Source organism: Centruroides sculpturatus, unplaced genomic scaffold, assembly GCF_000671375.1.
Source record: "Centruroides sculpturatus isolate CEXI.00-Female unplaced genomic scaffold, Cexi_2.0 scaffold1686, whole genome shotgun sequence".
Classification (NCBI taxonomy): Eukaryota; Metazoa; Arthropoda; class Arachnida; order Scorpiones; family Buthidae; genus Centruroides; species Centruroides sculpturatus.
Genome location: NW_019385948.1, coordinates 105553 through 132293, shown reverse-complemented (window position 1 = coordinate 132293; position 26741 = coordinate 105553). Strand labels below are relative to the sequence as shown.

Genomic DNA, 26741 nt, shown 5'->3' with positions numbered 1-26741 from the left:
TACCGCTCTGGGGGACCCGGGCTCGAATCCGAACGGGTCGAAAATTCCTCAGGAATTTTTCGGGGTTGATCCGTTCGGATAAGTCGGGCCCCGTCCCTCACCACCCGGCAGCCCATAATGGCCGAACCCATAATGGCTTGCAAAAAGAGCCCTCTTAGTGCCCACAGGGTGGAAAGAGTTTTAAAAAAAACCCTGTTCGCCTAGTGCAATCTCCATCAACCATTTCAATCTCGACTAAAACGAGGTTCAATCGCGATCGACTCGAGAGAGTTCTCGAATGTAGATCCAGTCGTAAGAGAGATCCCACAATACCACGCGTGCGAGAACATACAAGATGGCTGCGGAGCACGTGTCGGACTGTCAACAGCGAAATAAGAAAGATATTGTATTTCGAGAGACGACTACATCTGTCTATTATTATAATAATACCTAACGATAAAATAAATTATTTAGAAAAGTTTTTCTTGTTTAACTGCTTTCCTTGTGACTTTTTCTGATTAGAAAAAGCCAATTTTTATGTTTATAAAATATTTTGAATGAAAAATATTAAAATATGTATAAAATAAACCATTTTGAACACTTTTTTTTATTATTTATCAAAAAAATATAGTTCTGGCATAAACAATGCTAAATTTTAACTGACTTAATTTTGCAAACGCATCTTTTTTTATATATGGGTATCTTAAGGTCAGTTTTTGCGCTAATGTTGCTAATGCACCATTTGAGCGAAAAAAATTGTTAAGGAAAAATTTTCTGTTAGCGAACCCTTTGTTAAATATTTCGAATATCACCACTGAACACAACTATTTCGAAATATTAAATTATGAAGTAAAATGAAGGATATGTCGCAACGAGATAATCTATTCATTGAGAAAATTAATATACGAGATCAATTAGTAAATATTGCATTGCGTTATTAAAAGTAGATTGCTTGATACAAGATCCATGTGCATTATACCGGTGCAATATAATAACATAATTGCATTTGCTTACATAATAAACAAGCATTCCCTGTTAATTTTAAATTGTCAAATAATTCCTATTTTAACAGTAAAATCTTATGATGATGGAAATAACAAATTGTTAATGACAAGATGCTCGTCTTTATTTTAATTTTAAATAGAACGCCAAGATTATAGCCATAATGACAAAACTTTTTTGGACAACGTCGGCTTTTAGAGTGAATTTTCTTGTCTGACTCGTGAGTGTTAGCGATCAAATTTGAAGATGGCAAATAAATCTTTAGCGATGTCTCCGATTCAGATAACTAATCACTGATCTAAATCAGAAGCACTCTTAGGGTTATTCGAATCCAAAAACATTACATTTTGTCTTGAAAAATTGGGTTAAAATCACCTGAAAATTCTATATTCATATTTAGTTTTAATATTTTTTTGAAAAGATCTTATTGTGAAAAGATTGGTATTGCTTTACTAGATTCATACAACTACTATTAAATTTTAATTATTATAAACAATTTTTATGCTCTTTTTAAATTGTTATTTTTTTACTACGTATGATTCTATCTTCGTTAAATAATTTTTTTAGATAAAAATAAAGGAAATTCTTTTGTAAAATTTCCTAATAAAATATAATTACGAAGAATACGTCGAAAATTTCTTTCAATTATGGCTCGAATAAACATTTAATTATAGAAATATCATATTTAATATATTCTATATATTAATTTACAGTAATGTCCAGTTTAAGAAATTGGTTGATTCCAAGAAAGAAACTCTCTTAAGTCAAGTAATTGAAAGAGTCTTTAGTATACTGAGATTCACGGAAATTAAAAAAATTTAAAACACGCCTGTTTTTTCAATTAAAAAGTAATCTAAATTTGTTCTATGTTTAACAATTAAATTAGATTGTTTCTGATGTTGCTTCTCTGTGGCTGAAGCCATAGTTTTCTTAAAATAAGAATTACATAATCTTATTCTGGGTTTTACAAATTCATTTATAATAATTCTGCAAGATTTCACTGCTACATCCATGAAATTGGTTACTTGAGTCTTTTCTGAAGTAAATCTTTGATCTTCCTAAAGAATTTGTAGGGATAATTATTTTTTGATTCAGTCTGAAGAATTCCCTCTGAGTCAAATACCATACTTTATCAATAACTTGTATTTCTTTTTTTTAGAACCGTGGCTAATAAAATTCCAAATGTTGAATCCAATTTATTTATTTATTTCCGTGGATGACAAAACTTCCTAGTTTTCCTTGATCCATTTTCGCAAGAAATCTTGATTTTCAACAATCAATGAAAAGATCGAAGAATGAGATGACATATACATACTGTATATTGGTCTTTGTAACGAGTCTGTCAATCAGTATAAACTTTGCCACTTTACAAATCTCATAAATTTGAAACAGATTTCGTAAAACCGGAACCAAGTTGGGACCAAGATAAAAATTTCGTTAATCTGAAACCACTTAAATCTCTTTCAACTAGTACACGTGCCTCGAAAATTTTCAATTCGCTTTCCTTATTAATTAACATGAAATATTTATATTTCATGTTAATTAATAAACAGGTAGCACTCTAGTTTATTAAACTAAACATCTCTATCCAAAAACAAAATTATATTATAAATATTATCATTCTCCAAANTTATGAGCATGCTATATTTTTTTAAATATTAAATATTATAAAAAATGTTTTAATTCTATTTAAAACGCGCTTTGATTATTGAAATATTAAATCTATACGACTCTTGAAATCTATAAAAAAAATTATTTTTTTGCAAATTTAATTTATTTTAAATATTATAATAAATATTTTTTACTTGTGAAGAAGAACAAATATGTTTTAAATTTATATTTAAAATAAAGCGTATAAAAGTTTCTAATTTAACTTTGCGCGTTAAAAATGAATGGAAAAAAGTGAAAGTAGAGAAACAGTTTTAAGAAATTAATATAAACTTTACTTTTAATATATTATATTCATTTAATTATGTTACAGTTGAAAATAAACTTGAGGAAATTTGGTAAGGATAATTGTAAAAAAATATATTTTTGAAATTTCTTCGTGACGCTTTTACAACCGAAATAAGTAGTTCGCTGTATACATAAACATAGATAAATAAATTATATTGCTAATTATACATATTTACAAGCCTCATATTCTTAACTCCTACGAAAGACAACGTAAGTTATTATGAATAAATTCTCTATGCATGGGCATACTGTGAAGGGATCTAAGAGGGAAATGTATGTGTAGAGTTCCTGTATGGAGTTTTGTGACCTAACAGTGGGTCACATACGGATTAGAAATCACTGACAATGGATTTTCTTACGACGCTAGAAAACAGATAGATTAATTACACAGAAAGAAAAACTATAGAAATAAATTCGAAAATATGTAAAACTATATTCAAAATGTTTAAAAATTAAAGTAGAAATTTCATTTATAAAAATGAATAAATAAAATAATTAGAGTCTAATTAATTTTGGCTATAATGATTCATAAAATTCATCAATATAATTTTATCGAAGCCACATGAAGTTTTATGTAGATGTTTTTAATATTTTTAATGAGAAACTTACGACATCCTATATCATATGTTTTTGAGCTGAAGTTATAAAAGAATGGGTTCAAATATTTTATATTTGATCACGTATTGTTCTAGTGATGATTGTATATATGTTTGAAATTAAATTTAATTTTTATTGTTTTGAATAATTACATGAAAATAAGAAAATATGTAGTGCGGCGCCATATTTGAGACTTACTGGAAGCCATTTTTGAGAAGAGCAATTAACTTTACGAAGAATAATAAGTTTAAAAAAAGGGAAGAGATATTTAATTTCAATTTAAAACATTGTGTTTATCAGAATTCTTGAGCTATAAATAACTTATCAAATGGGTTTTTTATATAGTTTTTGTTAATTTTTATTCGTGTTTTAAAAAGTTAAGAAAATTTAAATTTCTCTTCGGTTTCTTTTATTTCGTTTATTTATTTATAATTTTGATTTATTGTACGAATTTATATATTAAATATATTTGTTATGCATGCTATTATCCTATTTTAAAAATGAAAAACATATATTTTTGTTTTTTCTTGCAAAAAATAAATCCAAAATACTCTTGATTACTATACAATCTTCAAAGTTGAATTATATTAATGAAGCTGCTTAATTACTCATTTAATTGAATGATTCTTAAAAATGATATTAGAATAAGAGACATTTCGATATAAATGATAAAAATTCAATAATACTTATATTTTTTTTTATTTAATTTAACATTTTTTGGTTGTTTTTTACTTTGGCTTTTACTTTGATTAATAATTATTCTTTTCTTAAAATTTAGAAATTCTCCCTAAATCGTTTCTAGGGCATATAAAACAATTGGCATACAAAATATTTCGAAATAATTTACTGTGATATACGGAAAGGGAAATACAAATATGGTTTGCCTTACTAGTTTAAAAGAAAATATTAAAATACAGTAAATTACATTAGATCTTTAACTAATTACTGCATAAATAGGTTGGAAGTGATCCTAAAATGTAATTTATAATAACAAAAAATATAAACACGGTATATTAAACTAAAATCAATTATGAATTTTTACGTACAGTACATTTAAAAATCGACCAATCGATAATTTTTCTAGCTACACTTCTAATTATTTGCGAAGTTTTTCCGAGAATTAAATATGAAAAATAAGTAATAATAATTAATTTACTTTAAAATGATTAATACTAAATTAAATTTAGAATATATGAATTTTATATAGGCCTATATATTCGAAGAATATATTGCAAAAGTATCCGCCTAAAACTGATTTCCTCCGCATTGTTTTCAGATTATATCAAATTATCCCGTAAATCAATCAGATTTTCGAATCTAAGAGAACGGGTAAGTCCAAAAGTTTAACTTAAAATATCAAATTTTTATTAAAAATTTATGTATCTGTAAGTTAATTTTAATTCATTTTATATCGTGACATATATTTATTTTAAATTTACAATTGTTAGATGTTGTATAATCTAGATATAGTAATAATTATAGACATTTTACATTTATATGTTTAAGTATTCAGGTGTAGATTCATGGAAAAGAGCCAATAATTCAAAAAAAAAAAAAAAAGTTTATTAGAAAATGTAAGGTAGATAAACACAATAATTGACGTCATAAAACAATAATTTACGTCATAAACAGTAATGAATATATACTGCATAAATAATTTAAATGAAGTTCTCTTTTCTATTTACAAATTAATTTTTTTTTCATAAATACTTTTAAAGGACGTTTAAAGATTTATTCTTTAAATATTTAAATGTCTTATTAACTTATTGAGACTTTTAAACTTATATAGATGACAAAATTGTATAGGCTACATGTTAATGAATATCTTATTTGAATTAAATGATTGAAAAATTAATGCTTATTTAATATAAGTTATTTGGGGGGGAAACACGAATGTGAAATTAAAGTGGTTTATAGTTTAAATAGATTACTCAATCGTAATTTTAACTTTATTAATAATATAATCTCGCGACCGTTTTAAAATTAAATTTCGTTTAACTTGATTACTGTTAATAGTTTACTATTCTGAAATTCGTAGAATAATTGCCAAATTTATATTCGATAATTTAATAGCTAAGCCATATATTTAGAATCTATTGGATTACATTAGTCAATTTTCTAAAAGAGGGCATGTCTTTTGCTATCGGCTTTAGACTAATGTTTATCCGCCATTTTTTTTTTCCTATTATAATAGTCGCGACTGTGGATGATAGAGCACGTCTGTACCTTACACATCAAAATTTTCTTTTTATTTTACTTTAGTAATAAGTTTTTGCTTATATATCAGTCAATTATAAGAAGAAAAATGAAGAAAATGAATTTTGTAATTTGTTTTTCAACACATACAAACGGAAGGAAACTAGAATGTAAATGATTTTTCTTCCTAGTTAACATAATGTGTAAAAAGCGAATTTGTATAAAAGGAAATTGCAATTTTTTATGATTAGGTGCGAGCTGCGGAATTGTAACGATGCTAAATTAAAAAAATGTTTATCTTACATAATTTTTCATTGCTCAGTTATGAGCATTTATAAATAATTAAATACAATTTTCTAGTTTTTTTTTAACGACGCGACACGTACCCCACATATTTACATTTAAATAATAATACGATTTGAATAATAAAATGTACTATATTACAAATTGTAACGTCGTTCATCCTTGTATATATCAACATACGAGGTATTATCAATTTTCTAAACAAATAACGAACGGTTTATACTGCTTAGTTGGTAATTTAAATACATAGACTCGTAATATAGGCAATATATATATATATATATATTTTTTTTTTTTCACAAAAATCAATTTTCTACTAGAACGAAATTTGTGATAATTTAATCTTCGTTTTCTGGTTATCCTTGAATAATCAATCATCTCAAGGTTACTTCGTAACTACTTGCGTTATTTATTAAATGTAGAATTACTTTTAAGTTAACTTCGTATCTTATTTAATTGGATTATTGCTACCGTACAGTACATTATTCTTATTCTTATTATTAATACAATCGAAAGTGTGAAACAGAAATACTCTCGAGTATTAAAATCACGTAGGCTTTTCTGGCTTTTGGCCTGAATGACATTAATTGTTTTGGAAACGATGACGTCAAGGGGTGTTTCGATGCCATTGCATAAATGCATACGTTTCACTTTTGAAGTAGCTAAAGGTAAGTCATGCTGATTGAACTCTTTTAATTAATTTTAGATGCTATCGATTCGGTCGACGTCTACCTCTTAACCTAATTTACAATGAAAAAAATCGTGTAAATTTTATAATAATTGTTTATGTATAGAACAAAGAATTATTTTTTAAAATATACTTTAAACTTTATTTTATTAAAAAAATATTTTTGCAAAATAAACATTAAACAAAATACTATCTTGCAGTGTGAAGACTGTCATTTATTTTTTACACTTTCTTCCAGTACTAAATGATAAAATTTAATTTAATTAGGCTACAAAATTTAATTTAAATATAAGATTGAAAAAATATTTAGATTTTTTTTTTAGAATAAATATTACTTTTAATTGCTTATACATTCTTAACATTGATATTATTTAAAACAAGGTTAACAAATTTTAAAAATAAATATTGCATTGCTTAAAATTTAAATTTAAAATTTATTTTTATTATATATTTTCCTAAATTAATATTTACTAAATGCTTTCGAGTATCAGTGTATAAATAATATATCAAGCACTGAACTAAATTAGACTATGTATTAGGATTTCTTTATATACAATTTAGCCTTTAAAATGTATTTATTTCTTCATTTTCGGCATTTAAAAACTTAATATCGCTTCTGGAGATAATTATAATAGCTGTGAAACATTGATATTCTTATTAAATTTGAGGAAAATGTGTCTTTTGTAAGATGAAAACTCTTGATATTTTCAAAATTTTGACGTAGTGGCTTAGATATAATCATTTCCATTGTTATTGGTGGAGATAAGTCACGTGTGCGAAATGTAAGTACTTATAAGGCAGTAGGGATGGATGTTAAAGGAAATATAGCAAAACACGAATGAATATCGACAGTTAACGGTAAGTGTTTTGCTTAAGTAGATTTTATAAAATATGTCAAGTGCTTTCCCAATTGAGTGTTAACGAGATCAAATAGTTTCAAATAGACGTTGTTTAATATACAAATTTCTTTAAGCACTTTCGTTACTTTCTATTTTAACCAGTCGTAATGTTATTCTTCCTATCACGAATTTATGTAATCTTAACTAATAAAACTACATAAATTAATAGTTATAAAATTTCATACGCTCTCGAATTGATTCTATCTCATCAATTATAATCTTTTTACCGTTTCGAGTGAAGGAACGGGCTTTTTTTCTAATAGAAAAATTGAAGAAATTAATTATTTTTCTTATTTTAAATGAATAATTAGCAATTAATTAAATATATTTAAAATTGTTAAGTAAGTGAATTGTTCTTATAAATAGTAAATTTTTCTGTATTAATTAAAATTCTACATTAATTAATTAATTTAGTTAATATTTATTTAATTTTATTTAGTATCGGATGTATATTATTATTTTTTTAATTTAAATTCATTAAAAAATATATATTTAGAAGTATAAATTAATATTTTCGAACTTGGTCTTTAATGCTTTTAAAATTATATTTAATGGTCAGTATTTGATTTTGAATGGCAGTTTAAATTAAAATTTATAAAATAATTAAATAAATGATTTTTTTTAAATCAAAAATTATTTCTTAACGATCTTCGAACATTTATCATGAATCAAGTCATAATATCAAAAAACGCAAATATTAATGTGTAAAAATTATAATGTTTAATTTAATGTATATTTTTAGAAAATTATTACTACATTATAGCTGTTAAATACTATAATAATTAAATGAAATCTGTATGCATCAGTCTAGTGAAGCTATATAATAAGATTGATGATTGAAATGTAAATTTTTCTATCGACGCATAAAATTGATAGAAAATTTTCATCAAAACCCTTCAAGATTCATCGTTAAATAAACATATGAAATTCGATAAAACAAACTCTTCTTTAACTTAGATAATATGATATTTATATATTAAGTAGCGTAAAATAAACATGTCTAATCAAATCAAAGGAATAGTTTCGATTGCCTTTATGATTTTTTTACGCTCTTTCAGTTTTAAGTTTCATATTTTAAGTTAATTTTTTCACTTTTCTACTTTTACTTTTATTTTTCAAAGCATATTTTAAATTTATAATATACGCATATAAAACTATTACGCTAAAGTTATAAGTAAAGTTACGGACAAAATATGAATATTTTATTTTTATTTTTACAGAAAATAAAAACTAGCATTTTTTTTTATCAATAGAATTTTTCTACGGTAATTTCCGATCAACTTTTGTAACACAATAATAACGTACCGTACCCTGTATAAAATTTTAAAAATTATAAAATATCATGACACTTATACATAACGAATTAATATAAATTAATTTGAATAAATAACAGTTGCAAAATATGCATAAGAAAAAGTATTTATGAAATGTACGCATTGTTATCCAGTGGCATAATGACATAATTTGGCGCCTACGGAGAAAAATAATAAGCTCTGTGATTCAGATACGAATTTAGAGNATATTTTATTATTATTGAACTAAACATATAATGTTTAGTTCAAGTGTTCATATAATTCAAGAGTTCACAAAGTGCGGCCCGCGATGTTGGACCATACGCCATCTTGAATTCATAACCAGATAATTTTCCCTTTTACGAAAAGAGCCTTAAAAAATTTTCTCAATTATGTGCATCAATAAATCCAGATTAAGATTAAAAGTAACTGATGATCACTTATAACCCGTGTTACGAATATATTCAAACCATATATTCAAGGTGCAGTAAAATTGTTTCAAGAAATAACTGAACAAGTCTTAGGAATTTCATTTTTTCATTTTGAAATGATTTAGTTTACTTTTATTACTTTTGGAATGAGTTAAGAAATAACTTTTAGGAAAAATGAGTTATTGTCATAAATAAATAAGTATTATTTCGTGCAATTAGTATACATTCATTTTCTTTCCTTGTATATTATTTTATTTTTTGATCCGCCAAATATTTCGAATTTTACAATTTATCCCGTCTGCTCAAAACATTGAGAACCCCTGATGTAGTTCAATTTAGTATAATAGTTTATGTAGTTCAATTTCTCATGTGGTATAAATAGTTCAATTGTTAAACATGCTTAAAAATATATTTTTTAAAACCTTTCTAGAAAGAGTACATGGGTTGATATAAAGTGTGATTAAGAATAACAAATTTAAATGCGACTGCATCATGTTTAACGAGTGAATTTTATCATTCAATAGCATCATTTATTCTAGACACGAATGAGTGAAAATGTCGTAAAACTTTTATAAAAAATAATTTATTTCTGCGCCAAATTTTTTATTCAATATTTACATTTTATATTATCATTATAATAATAAATTATCGGCTTAAACACTTTCGTAAAGTAAGGATTAAGTTTAATACTATCGTTTGTCGTAATTTGTCGTTGTTTAGTTACTAATCAAAATATAAAATATCCAGATAAAACACGGTATTAATAAACTACATGTAAGTATATATTGAACGTGTAGAGTGAAAAAATATACGCAAATTACTTGCATGCTTGTTTTTGATTCATCGCGCTATTTCATTCCTCCGTAAAATAACGTTGGAAAACTGAATTTAATAGCTTTACTGTAATTATAAATGTCGAGAAATTGATATGACAACATAGTCACGTATAAATACAAAAGGAAAGAAGCAAGTTAACTGTAAAATTTAAATGTTCCGTGTGTTCAATATCAAAACACCTCAGAAACTGAAAGTGAAGTTATGAAGAACAATTTTATTTTATGTTTTTCCTAATAGTAAAAATTTCAATCATTTATTCGTTTTAGTAACTGAGCTTATAAAAAAAAACAATGAATAAGGAACGGTTTATATTTTTTGCCAAATATTACTTAAAAGACATTATATAAAGCTCACAGTAAAACTCTCGTGGTTTAAATAATATAGGAGTCTACGTCAGAAGTAGTTTGAAAAGAAGTTAGAATAATTAATGGCTGAAATTTAAAACCAAGATTTAAGTCTATGACTCATGAAATCAAAATGTTTTCTCGTGTCAAAATTTATAATTGTTCTGTGTCAATAACTTCAAAAGGAGAAATTTTTCTTATTTTTTTTACTCCATGGAAATTTTCGAATGCTCTTGTTACTTTCGTATAATTGATACATCAGCTTGTTATATATATCAATAAATTTCCCAAATATAAATATAGTTCTACTATTAATTTCATTTCTAACTTTTACTTTAAAGATAACAAATAATAATAGTACAGAAAAACGTAATAAACAATAAATTAATTTACTTCTTTCTCATTCAGAATGATAACACAAGAATATAAGAATTTATAAAATGCAAATTTAATTAATCTAATTGAATATATATAATAATTAATTCTGTACATAATTATTTAAATTTATGTTTACGAAAATTAGCCTACAACCTAGACATCTAAGCACTAAAAAACATATACAGTATACAATTATAAAAATTATAACTTATATGATTCTTATAACCATTTATACTACTTTTTAGTGCCTAGATATACATTACATTACAGATTTAAAACACCAGTTTATATAATAAGTTGATATTTCTCGGTTAAAGTAAATTTAATTATAAATTTATATCAACGTTTTATATAACTTATAAAAAAAGAAGAAATAATTTTATAATGGAGTTATATTTTTACTTAGGCTAAAAGATATCTAGTAAACAAGATGACATTTGGTTTTAAGTAATTCGATGCGACAGCAATACGCATTTCTATTTTCTTCTTTCCTGTGAACTAATCAAATAGACAGTTAAACTCTTCAATAAATTTATACAATAAGTTTATGATAAAACTTCTATACGTATTGAAATTAAATAAGCTATTATACTTTTAAACGTTTTAATAAAATCACAAAGTTCACATTCCTTTATTTTTTTTCCTTTCCTTCTTATTTAACATTTTAAAGGTCATAGCTCACTCATTATTGCTGAATACTTCTTTGGTTTGGGAATAATNCTTGAATAATCAATCATCTCAAGGTTACTTCGTAACTACTTGCGTTATTTATTAAATGTAGAATTACTTTTAAGTTAACTTCGTATCTTATTTAATTGGATTATTGCTACCGTACAGTACATTATTCTTATTCTTATTATTAATACAATCGAAAGTGTGAAACAGAAATACTCTCGAGTATTAAAATCACGTAGGCTTTTCTGGCTTTTGGCCTGAATGACATTAATTGTTTTGGAAACGATGACGTCAAGGGGTGTTTCGATGCCATTGCATAAATGCATACGTTTCACTTTTGAAGTAGCTAAAGGTAAGTCATGCTGATTGAACTCTTTTAATTAATTTTAGATGCTATCGATTCGGTCGACGTCTACCTCTTAACCTAATTTACAATGAAAAAAATCGTGTAAATTTTATAATAATTGTTTATGTATAGAACAAAGAATTATTTTTTAAAATATACTTTAAACTTTATTTTATTAAAAAAATATTTTTGCAAAATAAACATTAAACAAAATACTATCTTGCAGTGTGAAGACTGTCATTTATTTTTTACACTTTCTTCCAGTACTAAATGATAAAATTTAATTTAATTAGGCTACAAAATTTAATTTAAATATAAGATTGAAAAAATATTTAGATTTTTTTTTTAGAATAAATATTACTTTTAATTGCTTATACATTCTTAACATTGATATTATTTAAAACAAGGTTAACAAATTTTAAAAATAAATATTGCATTGCTTAAAATTTAAATTTAAAATTTATTTTTATTATATATTTTCCTAAATTAATATTTACTAAATGCTTTCGAGTATCAGTGTATAAATAATATATCAAGCACTGAACTAAATTAGACTATGTATTAGGATTTCTTTATATACAATTTAGCCTTTAAAATGTATTTATTTCTTCATTTTCGGCATTTAAAAACTTAATATCGCTTCTGGAGATAATTATAATAGCTGTGAAACATTGATATTCTTATTAAATTTGAGGAAAATGTGTCTTTTGTAAGATGAAAACTCTTGATATTTTCAAAATTTTGACGTAGTGGCTTAGATATAATCATTTCCATTGTTATTGGTGGAGATAAGTCACGTGTGCGAAATGTAAGTACTTATAAGGCAGTAGGGATGGATGTTAAAGGAAATATAGCAAAACACGAATGAATATCGACAGTTAACGGTAAGTGTTTTGCTTAAGTAGATTTTATAAAATATGTCAAGTGCTTTCCCAATTGAGTGTTAACGAGATCAAATAGTTTCAAATAGACGTTGTTTAATATACAAATTTCTTTAAGCACTTTCGTTACTTTCTATTTTAACCAGTCGTAATGTTATTCTTCCTATCACGAATTTATGTAATCTTAACTAATAAAACTACATAAATTAATAGTTATAAAATTTCATACGCTCTCGAATTGATTCTATCTCATCAATTATAATCTTTTTACCGTTTCGAGTGAAGGAACGGGCTTTTTTTCTAATAGAAAAATTGAAGAAATTAATTATTTTTCTTATTTTAAATGAATAATTAGCAATTAATTAAATATATTTAAAATTGTTAAGTAAGTGAATTGTTCTTATAAATAGTAAATTTTTCTGTATTAATTAAAATTCTACATTAATTAATTAATTTAGTTAATATTTATTTAATTTTATTTAGTATCGGATGTATATTATTATTTTTTTAATTTAAATTCATTAAAAAATATATATTTAGAAGTATAAATTAATATTTTCGAACTTGGTCTTTAATGCTTTTAAAATTATATTTAATGGTCAGTATTTGATTTTGAATGGCAGTTTAAATTAAAATTTATAAAATAATTAAATAAATGATTTTTTTTAAATCAAAAATTATTTCTTAACGATCTTCGAACATTTATCATGAATCAAGTCATAATATCAAAAAACGCAAATATTAATGTGTAAAAATTATAATGTTTAATTTAATGTATATTTTTAGAAAATTATTACTACATTATAGCTGTTAAATACTATAATAATTAAATGAAATCTGTATGCATCAGTCTAGTGAAGCTATATAATAAGATTGATGATTGAAATGTAAATTTTTCTATCGACGCATAAAATTGATAGAAAATTTTCATCAAAACCCTTCAAGATTCATCGTTAAATAAACATATGAAATTCGATAAAACAAACTCTTCTTTAACTTAGATAATATGATATTTATATATTAAGTAGCGTAAAATAAACATGTCTAATCAAATCAAAGGAATAGTTTCGATTGCCTTTATGATTTTTTACGCTCTTTCAGTTTTAAGTTTCATATTTTAAGTTAATTTTTTCACTTTTCTACTTTTACTTTTATTTTTCAAAGCATATTTTAAATTTATAATATACGCATATAAAACTATTACGCTAAAGTTATAAGTAAAGTTACGGACAAAATATGAATATTTTATTTTTATTTTTACAGAAAATAAAAACTAGCATTTTTTTTTATCAATAGAATTTTTCTACGGTAATTTCCGATCAACTTTTGTAACACAATAATAACGTACCGTACCCTGTATAAAATTTTAAAAATTATAAAATATCATGACACTTATACATAACGAATTAATATAAATTAATTTGAATAAATAACAGTTGCAAAATATGCATAAGAAAAAGTATTTATGAAATGTACGCATTGTTATCCAGTGGCATAATGACATAATTTGGCGCCTACGGAGAAAAATAATAAGCTCTGTGATTCAGATACGAATTTAGAGGATTCGGAGGGGCGAATGAACGCTAAAGTTATTATTATTTTTTTCAAATAATATTTATATTTTATTATTTTTGTAAGTAATTTTCAATTTTGTTACATTTTGATATTATTTGTGGCGTTTATTTTAAGAAAATTATTTATTAGAACTAATTAATATATACCGTATATATATTAAAACCAAAGCATTGGATAAGGAAAAAATGGAAAAGATTAGATGATACCTTCATCCAGCAGTGACAATGGTTGATGATGATGATTTATAAAGTAAAATATTATATTTAATTATTTAATTTTTATCATAATATTATTGAACACGGTGACCATTTAAAGGAGAAATTTACATTCTAGATAATAATTAAATTTTTAGCAAATATTTGATTTTAATTTATAAATTAAATAAAATTTGTTTTTTAATATATTAAACCAATATAATTATACATTATATAATCGATAAAAAATAAGCGAAAAAAATTTAGTTATTCGCTTGTTAATAATTTATTAATCATGTTTTAAATAAATATTAATATTTGAAATTGCTTAAACATGTTCAGTCAAATTGCAATTTTTGTTATTATAGGGAAGGAATTATATTGCTGTTTATTCGATTTGCACAGTGGCGCGTTATCCTATGGGCAAAAAGAGCAATTGTCTGGGGCTCCCACCATCAGGGGGTCCCAAACTAATCTTTTATAAGAAAATATTCCCCAAAAATTTTCCCGAAGAAAAATGGCTGAAGTCAGCATTGTACAGTGCATGCGGCCCCTTAATTCAAGGCCCATGAAGTTATAAAGCGCCACTGGAATAACGCATAACTTATACTAAACAGCTTAAAATTTAACATCATCATTATTTTAAGGTGTAAAGATGCATAATTTTAATATAAAAAGCTTAAGATATTCGTAGAAGATTTAGTTAAAATGGAAATTTGCATAAATTAAATACACAAATAGAGATATAAAAATATTTTAAAAATGATAACATTGTCAGAATTAATGTAATTTGTTTCTAATATAAAAAAAGTAGTTTGTTTAAGCTTCAATCAGCGTGGTGTAATGACAAGAAGTAATGTCTATATTCACGTGTTTAATTATTAAAAATAACAAAATTTCAGAAGTAAGAAAACATTGATCAAGTTTTAAACTAAACACACTTGATTGCTTCTAAGAAAGCAGCGTATAACTACTGTCGATGGACATTTTATAATGTAAATGCATGTAAAGGTTATTTTCTGTTAATAAATTAATAACTGAGTTAATGGAAAATGGAAATGAAATTAAGATTTTTTTGCCAAAGTCGGGAATACATATTTATAAGCGAGAAAAAAGAGAATTACAGTATTTTGAAACGTGAAACGCAATTCTAATGAAATCCGTTTTATTAAGTGATTGTTAAATAGGAAATTATAAATAAAAAATAATAATTATATCAATTATAAATTACAGAATAATGTATTTGTTCTTCTTATTCGTAAACAAATCGAGGAAAATTAAGAATGTTTAATCAAGAAAGTTTTATTTGGATAGACTAAGATTTAGCAATGTGCTAAGGTCGCATTACTTCTAGTTTTTAAATTTATTACTAATTTCATTAGAAATAAATTGATAATTATCTAAAATACGTCAATTTTTAATGAAATATTTATTTTCATTATAAATATTCAGTGTAATTCTATAATTGTTGATTGTATTCAATTTTGCTAAGCAGTCGTGCGCCTACGTAGAAACTTCATTTTAAAATTCATTAAAAATTTAAATTTTAAAAAACGTATATAAATTATCATTTTTTTCACTTTTTTTCAAGTCCTACAGCATAAATAAAATCGCATACGCTCATTATCAGCAATGTAATCGTAAAATTAACAGAGGGTATACAGTTTTTCTATAACTTTAAAATTGATGTTGGAGAGGAGAAGAAAAACAATTACTTTTAAAAAATAAATGTATTGGCTTACTTATTTAAAATAAAATAAATTATTCTATACATCTATTTATTGTAATACAGCGTAGAAAAATCATAACGTTTAACTTTATTTTATATATTTTTCCATAACGTCTGGAGAGAATAATCCGCNCTAATTTAACTTTGCGCGTTAAAAATGAATGGAAAAAAGTGAAAGTAGAGAAACAGTTTTAAGAAATTAATATAAACTTTACTTTTAATATATTATATTCATTTAATTATGTTACAGTTGAAAATAAACTTGAGGAAATTTGGTAAGGATAATTGTAAAAAAATATATTTTTGAAATTTCTTCGTGACGCTTTTACAACCGAAATAAGTAGTTCGCTGTATACATAAACATAGATAAATAAATTATATTGCTAATTATACATATTTACAAGCCTCATATTCTTAACTCCTACGAAAGACAACGTAAGTTATTATGAATAAATTCTCTATGCATGGGCATACTGTGAAGGGATCTAAGAGGGAAATGTATGTGTAGAGTTCCTGTATGGAGTTTTGTGACCTAACAGTGGGTCACATACGGATTAGAAATCACTGACAATGGATTTTCTTACGACGCTAGAAAACAGATAGATTAATTACACAGAAAGAAAAACTATAGAAATAAATTCGAAAATATGTAAAACTATATTCAAAATGTTTAAAAATTAAAGTAGAAATTTCATTTATAAAAATGAATAAATAAAATAATTAGAGTCTAATTAATTTTGGCTATAATGATTCATAAAATTCATCAATATAATTTTATCGAAGCCACATGAAGTTTTATGTAGATGTTTTTAATATTTTTAATGAGAAACTTACGACATCCTATATCATATGTTTTTGAGCTGAAGTTATAAAAGAATGGGTTCAAATATTTTATATTTGATCACGTATTGTTCTAGTGATGATTGTATATATGTTTGAAATTAAATTTAATTTTTATTGTTTTGAATAATTACATGAAAATAAGAAAATATGTAGTGCGGCGCCATATTTGAGACTTACTGGAAGCCATTTTTGAGAAGAGCAATTAACTTTACGAAGAATAATAAGTTTAAAAAAAGGGAAGAGATATTTAATTTCAATTTAAAACATTGTGTTTATCAGAATTCTTGAGCTATAAATAACTTATCAAATGGGTTTTTTATATAGTTTTTGTTAATTTTTATTCGTGTTTTAAAAAGTTAAGAAAATTTAAATTTCTCTTCGGTTTCTTTTATTTCGTTTATTTATTTATAATTTTGATTTATTGTACGAATTTATATATTAAATATATTTGTTATGCATGCTATTATCCTATTTTAAAAATGAAAAACATATATTTTTGTTTTTTCTTGCAAAAAATAAATCCAAAATACTCTTGATTACTATACAATCTTCAAAGTTGAATTATATTAATGAAGCTGCTTAATTACTCATTTAATTGAATGATTCTTAAAAATGATATTAGAATAAGAGACATTTCGATATAAATGATAAAAATTCAATAATACTTATATATTTTTTTATTTAATTTAACATTTTTTGGTTGTTTTTTACTTTGGCTTTTACTTTGATTAATAATTATTCTTTTCTTAAAATTTAGAAATTCTCCCTAAATCGTTTCTAGGGCATATAAAACAATTGGCATACAAAATATTTCGAAATAATTTACTGTGATATACGGAAAGGGAAATACAAATATGGTTTGCCTTACTAGTTTAAAAGAAAATATTAAAATACAGTAAATTACATTAGATCTTTAACTAATTACTGCATAAATAGGTTGGAAGTGATCCTAAAATGTAATTTATAATAACAAAAAATATAAACACGGTATATTAAACTAAAATCAATTATGAATTTTTACGTACAGTACATTTAAAAATCGACCAATCGATAATTTTTCTAGCTACACTTCTAATTATTTGCGAAGTTTTTCCGAGAATTAAATATGAAAAATAAGTAATAATAATTAATTTACTTTAAAATGATTAATACTAAATTAAATTTAGAATATATGAATTTTATATAGGCCTATATATTCGAAGAATATATTGCAAAAGTATCCGCCTAAAACTGATTTCCTCCGTATCGTTATATTGTATAATAGACAGTTGCAGTGTTCGAAAGTAACGATAATTATTTTAAATGGCTAACTCGGATTTTATTTAATTAAACACGTTGAACTTTGATATCAATAAGAACGAAAGTATTTAATCACGTCGAATAATAATGCAATCCTATATATATATACATAAGTTTATCTTTGATTACGAGAAGGAAAAAGTAACCACTCGTCCTTGTGTATCGAAAATTGAGCTTGCAGAGACCTCTACAGGTCTTGTGCTTTGCCTCGCCAATGATGTAATCATCACAAATGAATAGACAGCTTCCTCTGTGAAGAGGGCAACTAGTTGTGTGACATAGCGGATATGTACTATAATTGTCAAGTCGGACACCGAACAAATTGGTTCCTCTTTAGACTTAGCTGCAATCTGTTGGAAAGATCAAGTGCATGCGTCAATTCGCCCGAGTCATTCTGTCAATCATAAAAGGGATGGTGCTGCTATATGAATAATCGTCTTTTAAAAAAAGAACCTTGTGAATCCGTGTTCTTGAAACCATATGACTTATATGTCGTGTTGTTGATTAAACATCCGCTCTAACTACTATAATAATCGAATAGATTTCCTGTCTTGGCTCTTCAAATCATGCTATTAGTTAACTTTCAATGTTTGTTTGTTTGGTTGAAGCGATAAAACCTTTGAACCGATTCGAACTGTTGAATACAATAACGTTAAAGGTAAGAATCTTTTCTTGACAGGAATTTATCTTTTAAAGTATTTTTATTTTTTCTTATAAAATAANTACCGTTACTCTTGGCAATACAATTGCACAGTAAGAATTTTTAAAATCTACTTGAAATTTTGAAAAATATTAATAATTTATTTATAGACATTAAACCATAGCTTGCTGCTAATTCTTTCAAATGGAAAACTTAGAGACATTTTTGATAAAGCACTCAGAATAATTATTATGAAATAAAGAAACAAGTGAGTTTGTCCAAGCTAAAGCATTTCCAGTGTGAACAGATCAAATGTCTGAAGAATATTCTAGGAGAACTGACTAAACAGTGTGTAACTAAACCAAATATCTGAATGCATTGTACAAAGACTGGACCATGATCATCTTGGTAATATGGATCAAGTTATTACACAATAATGGAAGTTAATTCGGCTGTAATTTAAAAAAATTGTAGACCTATAAATTTCCACTTTCATCCATCAGTCTGTCTGTCCTTCCTTAAATTAATCTCAAGAAAGGTGTTAGATAGATAAAATTCAAGATCAGATGTGGAAACCTTAGGGGCAAAAGGCCCTGATTAACTATATACGAACTTCCAATGCAAACTGGAAGTCATGTTATTTCAATTCAAAAATTTTACACTGAAAGGAGTAAGATAGATGACTGGCACAACTTCATTGCTAATGGAAAGTATGATGTACAGGGACAAGCCACTACTAATTTGAGGTAGAAAACATATATTTTAAATTAAATTAATTAAAAAATATGATTAAAAATTGCAGCTTGGCATTGTAACAATGTCACAATAAATAATTGCTCGTTAACTACTGAAGATATTATCAACTTGTTAATTCTAAAGCTGAAACTATCTTCTAAATTAATTAATTTAGAAGATAGTTTCAGCTTTAGAATACTGTATGTAAATATAGAATTAATAGCTCTATGTAAATATACTATATTTTAATTCAACGACAATTACATCAAAGAAAAAGGTAGTTGGAGTTATTCCAAACTTTGAACCTGATATAGACATTTTGATATAAAATTCTGTTTAACTGACACAGGCCACTGAAAGTAACTGAAAATATTCATTTTTTTTAATCAGTGAATTGCTGGATAGTGAGAGGAAGGTGTGAATTTTAGTATTTAGAAGATATTATTTCTAAACACACAAAATGATTTTTAAAATATCCTCTATTGATGGAAAATTTTAAAAATTGTCTTGCTAATTTATTATAATGTAAAATAAAAAGACAACAGTTTACTGGTTAATAATGATAAAATTTCTAACTCAATAACAAAAATAAAACAAACTCACTTAAAAATCAAACATTTTCTTTTGTCCATGTTTAAAGGACATCATCAGACTGGTGTTCTAATATGGAATTGCACAATTAGTACCTCAGCCTGATGATGTACTTTAAAAATGGATAAAACATTTGCTTTTTAAGTGAGTGTATGTTTTGCTAGTTTTTTGGTTACTGAGTTAGAAGTTTTAATGTAAATATTTTTAATTACTCTTTTCAAATATAATTAATGATTTTGTAATTTATGTTAAAATCACAGTCAAATTATAAAATCAAATAATAATCTAATTTAAAAAAACCTATTTAATAATCAAATTTATCACAATTATATTTTAAAATTTAGTCAATTATTGAAATTTTCAATTTAATAACATAAGCTACACTAATTCAAATAACGCGTGACTAATGAAAATCCTATTACTCATTTTTATAGTTTTAGTTTTTATATAATATGGTTAATTGCTTTCAATTGTAATAATTATCATGACCTTTTGAATTGGTTGATTAACTTTTAACAATTTACTGTTTCCATCTGATTGGTTAATTCAAATATTGTTATAAATATTTTACAAGTAGTCTAGTACACGTGTCTCGAAGTCTATCGGTGTCTATACTAATAAAAATGCATTGAATAGATAAATCCATCTTTATTTATGAGATAAAGCGTTAAAATAGCTTCCGTGTAAGAACGAAAGATAATAATAAACGACCATAAAGATTTTTCAATGGAAGTTTTTGGATGAGAATGCAAGAATGTGTAAGGAATTCTGTAATAAATACTGAGATATGAAAAAACATAGATTGGTATTTTGTAATCAGAACATAAAAAGCTCGATTTAGATTATTAACAAATGAGTTTTAAAAATTTAAAGCTCATAATTATAATTAAAAAAGAGAATAAATTAAAATTAAATGATAGCTTATTATTCTTGTATCGTTATATTGTATAATAGACAGTTGCAGTGTTCGAAAGTAACGATAATTATTTTAAATGGCTAACTCAGATTTTATTTAATTAAACACGTTGAACTTTGATATCAATAAGAACGAAAGTATTTAATCACGTCGAATAATAATGCAATCCTATATATATATACATANAATGTATTGGCTTACTTATTTAAAATAAAATAAATTATTCTATACATCTATTTATTGTAGTACAGCGTAGAAAAATCATAACGTTTAACTTTATTTTATATATTTTTCCATAACGTCTGGAGAGAATAATCCGCATTGTAATCAATCCTCAATTCATTTTAACTTTCTTCAGTATATAAAGTACAATGTAGGTTTATAAATCGCAAAACCTGATGATATATGATATTTTTACAAAAGAAAAAAACAGGGTATACAGCATATACTGCCGTAAATCCTCTTGTTCATTATAACCAGGGCCCTCGAGAACTTGTATGGGGTCCGGGTAATGCGGACTCCTCTAGCTCTTTAGTGGGCCTCTTTTGCCATGAATTTTTGAAAGAACGCAATCCCTAATTATAATTTATTCAATGAATAGGTGTAAAACTGCATTACTATGACAGCTGTGGGGATGATTACATACACAATTTGTTTTTGTAGATTTAAATAAATTATTTTGTTAATGCATAATTTCGTTTTTAAAATAATTTTATAACGTGTCAATATAAGAAATACAAAAAACAATGTATAAGATTGCAGCTTTTCCGTTATTAAATTGAATGATTTTATAATATCCTAAACTCCTCTAAATATATAACGATCTGTTTATTTTAATTTATAAATTAAGTCAAATAAAAGTCGGAAAAGTATTTTTAAAATATTTCTTCTGAAATCGACTTAAATAAAATTCCAGATTTAGAAAATAATTCTTGAAATATATTTTGTTTACTTATCGACTACAGTTATATAAATATTTATATTAACTTTTATATAAGTGTGAATTTTATTATTTAAACTCGGACATAAATATAAGTTGTATGAATTTAAATAATGTAAGAATATAGAAATCCTTACTCATATAAACTAATATAGTTAACTAAAGTGATGTATAGTAACTGGGATTGCAGACTTATCAACGAGAGTTTACTGTATCAAATGGATAGACTTTATTTGAATAATAACAAAATTTTGAAAGTAAATAGTCTATATGTAACTTTAATGAGTTAGCCTATTTCAAATATATATAAGTTTAAAACTCATCAATTATCATATTCTTGAGAAGCGATATCTAAGTATTCTCTCCAATAAGATATTGATGTATCAAATTGTTTTGAGTATATTAAGTGTGTTGCCTTTTATAGAAAAAATAATTCACTGTTTACATAACACATCTGGAAACCACGTGGGATACGTCTCACTTACATAAGCCATGATTAGTAAATACGAAACATAAAAATTATTATATTTTTTTTAACTATTACATTCGCTTATTGTTCCGAATAATGCTTTTATCAAGTTGAATTTGAAAAAAAAAAGATCAAGTTCGTTAAATTACTTAAATGCTGTTATCAAACTGTCTAAAATAGCGGTATTATATTATTAATCTCTGTAATTATTAAGCATATTTTATATTATTTTTATAATTTACTTTTTCTGAAATCTATATTATGACGAAAACGAAAAAGATATTCTTAGCATCTTATATTTTATTTACGTTAGAAATTTCGAATGTATGAAATTTAATAAACGGATTTCTAGCGATTGAAAGTAAATTAGCATAAATCAGTTGTAACAGAAGAGTTTTTTTATTTATTTTATTATTGTTTTTTATCATTTCTTTTGAAGTAATTCTAGCTGGTATTTTGTAAAGGCGTTGTTTAACCTTGAAACTTAAAAACCAGATAGGTATTGATGATGTCACATCGAGAGTTGTGAACACTTTTAAATGACTGCTTTGCTACTTACAAGGTTCGATAAACGTGCAAATTTTGAATAAAATGAGTTTTTAAAACTAATTATTCAGTTATAAAATCCGACAGTATATTTGCGGCGTGTTAAATGTTGTGTTGAATTTTGTGATTATTTAAGTACATTATTTTGTTTTATAGTCCAAGTGAAACCGGAAACAAATTTATTTTTAAAACTCAAGTTTAACAAACATATTTTTAGACGCAGCAGGTAAACATTATTGTGATATAATCATAATATATCGACGAGAAAGTTGTTTTTTAGAAACTCTTCCATCTATCCTACATTTATTCATTTAAAAACAATGTAAAAATATTAAATAAATAATCCATACTTTAGATATTATGACCCTTTCATTTATAAAAATTATTTTTAATATATTTGAGGTAATTTTTTTCAGTCATTCATAGCTACCATATTGCACAGATGGATGGACTGTTCGACCAATCAGAAGTCAGGTGATGACATCATGCCAGCACGCCCGTTAGCCGAACAGGATACTCTATTTCCATTGGCTGACAGGACGACATCTGGAGATGTTGAATTGCAGACCACCATTAATACAGATCTCGTCGGAGATCCCGAGAAGAGTAAAAGTTTAAATTTGAAATATATCCTTAGATTAAAAAATTAATTATTATAATAATACAGTAATATCGAATTTTGTTTTATAGGAGACAATCATACTACCAATTTTAGCATTACTAAACCCGATTTAATGGATGGTAGTTTGGTCGTTCCTCTCCAAGAAGAAACAGATAATAAAATCGAACAAAATCCAAACTCGGAAGAAAGGATTACGTGGAATAAAAAAGCCGACTTTTTATTATCTATTATCGGCTTTGCGGTCGATTTGGCAAATGTTTGGAGGTTTCCTTATCTATGTTATAAAAACGGAGGAGGTAACGTTTTATTATTCAAAAATAATCAAAATATTCATAAATTATCTTTAATATTTTAAAAAGAAATGTCTTTTCATCTAGATTTAAGTTGTTTTTGTATTTTGTATTGTTGTACGCGATCCAGATGAGGTTCTATCAAAGGGGGTCAGCATGGTCAAAGATCTTTGCTGGCCTTTTTTTTCGTGCTTCAAAACATTTGTTACGAATTCTTTATTCTATTTCATTTCTTGCGTATTAATAAAAATATATATTTATGTTTGTCAAAGTTTATTAACTTAAAATATAATACAACTTTTTAATGATGTTGTGAGTCTCAAAGGTAAAGGCCTCTCATAATTCTTAAGAAGCCTTCACGATATTATTATTTTAAAACTATTATTTATTTAATTTGCTAATATTTTCTTTATTTACTAATAATATATCATTTTTTAAATAAGATATTGTGTTGAAAAGTATATAAAAGTTATAATCCTAGTATCAAATCCTAACATTAAATCAAATTCCATTTCTGTTAATTATTATTTCGTTATTGATAATTAAATTAAGTTTACAGATTTGAAAATCGGTTTGCAAATTAATTACATTCATTACATAATCATAATAACTATAATTCATTACTTTCTGTTTAAGAATAAAATACGCGTCAATTGTAAAAGAACAATAAGTTCAATTACTGTTACTAATTGTAATGTACTGCACTATTAAACTATTACTTCCGTCGATTAAACTTGGCTTTAATCCAAAGATGTCTTCCTTATACAGGAGTTTTCCTTATTCCTTACTTCCTGATGTTGATATTCGGAGCAGTTCCCCTTTTCTACATGGAACTGGCTCTTGGCCAATATAATAAACAAGGTCCCATCAGCATTTGGAAGATATGCCCACTCTTTAAAGGTTATTAGCATTATCTTTTATGCTCTATTATGTCTCTAATTATAAAATATGTTTAGAAAATAAGCTATAAATTCTATATTTCAGGTGTGGGATACTGTGCCTGTCTAGTCTCTTGGTACGTGTCCTTTTATTATAATGTTATCATCGGATGGACCGTATACTTCATCTTTGCTTCATTTTCTTCTGATCTTCCTTGGATTCATTGTGGAAACGAATGGAACACGGAAAAGTGCAGAGGAGATAATTTTACTCAACAAAATTATTCTAATTTATCCGTCGAATTGATTTATTTGAATAAAACTTCACCCGTGTTCGAATTTTTTAAGTAAGTTTAATATTAATCTATGAAAGTTGCGTTTATATCTATAAGCATAGAAACTTTATTTAAGGATCCATTTTTAATACGGTATTTTAAATTATAATAGTAGATTTCGTAATGATAATATGTTTTTAAATGAGCTGTTTACGACGTTGGAGAAGATTTCAAAGGATGAAATGGAAGGCTATCAGAAAACTTTTAAAATAAATTAAAAAATAAAAAAGCCTTATANTCCTACAAAATTAAAAAATAAAATAAACAGTAATATGCATAATAATAAATGACACTTTTAACCCACGACTTTAATTTAGATAGGCTTTTCAGTTTAGATAGAGATTTTCGGTGGCCTTAGTGTAGTAGGTCCTCCAAATTGTTAAATTCCTATTTATTAGGCTATCTAACTCTATCTAAAGTAATATGCATGCTAATTTTTAAAACTTTTTACAAAAATAAATAACTAATAATATACAGAACAACTTTTTTACCTTATCAATATCTTTAATACGAACTGGACGAGAATTGACTGCAACAACACTTCTTTCTAATGACAGTCTACTTGTCTGTTGAATACTCAAACCCAATTTTGGCAAAAAGGCATCAATTTTTATCTAAAATTAAATAATTAAATACAATTTAATCATTTTTTTTTAACGACGCGACACGTACCCCACATATTTACATTTAAATAATAATACGATTTGAATAATAAAATGTACATCTTACATAATTTTTCATTGCTCAGTTATGAGCATTTATAAATAATTAAATACAATTTTCTAGTTTTTTTTTAACGACGCGACACGTACCCCACATATTTACATTTAAATAATAATACGATTTGAATAATAAAATGTACTATATTACAAATTGTAACGTCGTTCATCCTTGTATATATCAACATACGAGGTATTATCAATTTTCTAAACAAATAACGAACGGTTTATACTGCTTAGTTGGTAATTTAAATACATAGACTCGTAATATAGGCAATATATATATATATATATATTTTTTTTTTTTCACAAAAATCAATTTTCTACTAGAACGAAATTTGTGATAATTTAATCTTCGTTTTCTGGTTATCCTTGAATAATCAATCATCTCAAGGTTACTTCGTAACTACTTGCGTTATTTATTAAATGTAGAATTACTTTTAAGTTAACTTCGTATCTTATTTAATTGGATTATTGCTACCGTACAGTACATTATTCTTATTCTTATTATTAATACAATCGAAAGTGTGAAACAGAAATACTCTCGAGTATTAAAATCACGTAGGCTTTTCTGGCTTTTGGCCTGAATGACATTAATTGTTTTGGAAACGATGAC

At 25.3% G+C, this 26741-nt stretch overlaps 1 protein-coding gene across 5 annotated transcripts in view; it reads left to right on the top strand.

Moving 5' to 3' along the window:
* Nucleotides 1–25563, top strand: part of LOC111612754 (sodium-dependent noradrenaline transporter-like) — a 37446-nt gene extending 11883 nt beyond the window's left edge. Inside the window, exons 2-6 of one of the 5 annotated variants that reach the window (XM_023354004.1) lie at nucleotides 4811–4863; nucleotides 23698–23887; nucleotides 23972–24199; nucleotides 24962–25093; nucleotides 25178–25562. In XM_023354004.1, coding sequence (XP_023209772.1) covers nucleotides 4811–4863; nucleotides 23698–23887; nucleotides 23972–24199; nucleotides 24962–25093; nucleotides 25178–25422 — 848 coding nt within the window. In that variant the 3' untranslated portion in view covers nucleotides 25423–25562. Of the gene's footprint in view, nucleotides 1–4810; nucleotides 4864–11687; nucleotides 11930–12644; nucleotides 12808–18586; nucleotides 19103–23697; nucleotides 23888–23971; nucleotides 24200–24961; nucleotides 25094–25177 lie in introns of those variants that run through there. The other 4 variants (XM_023354007.1, XM_023354006.1, XM_023354003.1 and 1 more) reach the window with 4 other exon arrangements.
* The last annotated feature ends 1178 nt before the right edge of the window (nucleotides 25564–26741 follow it).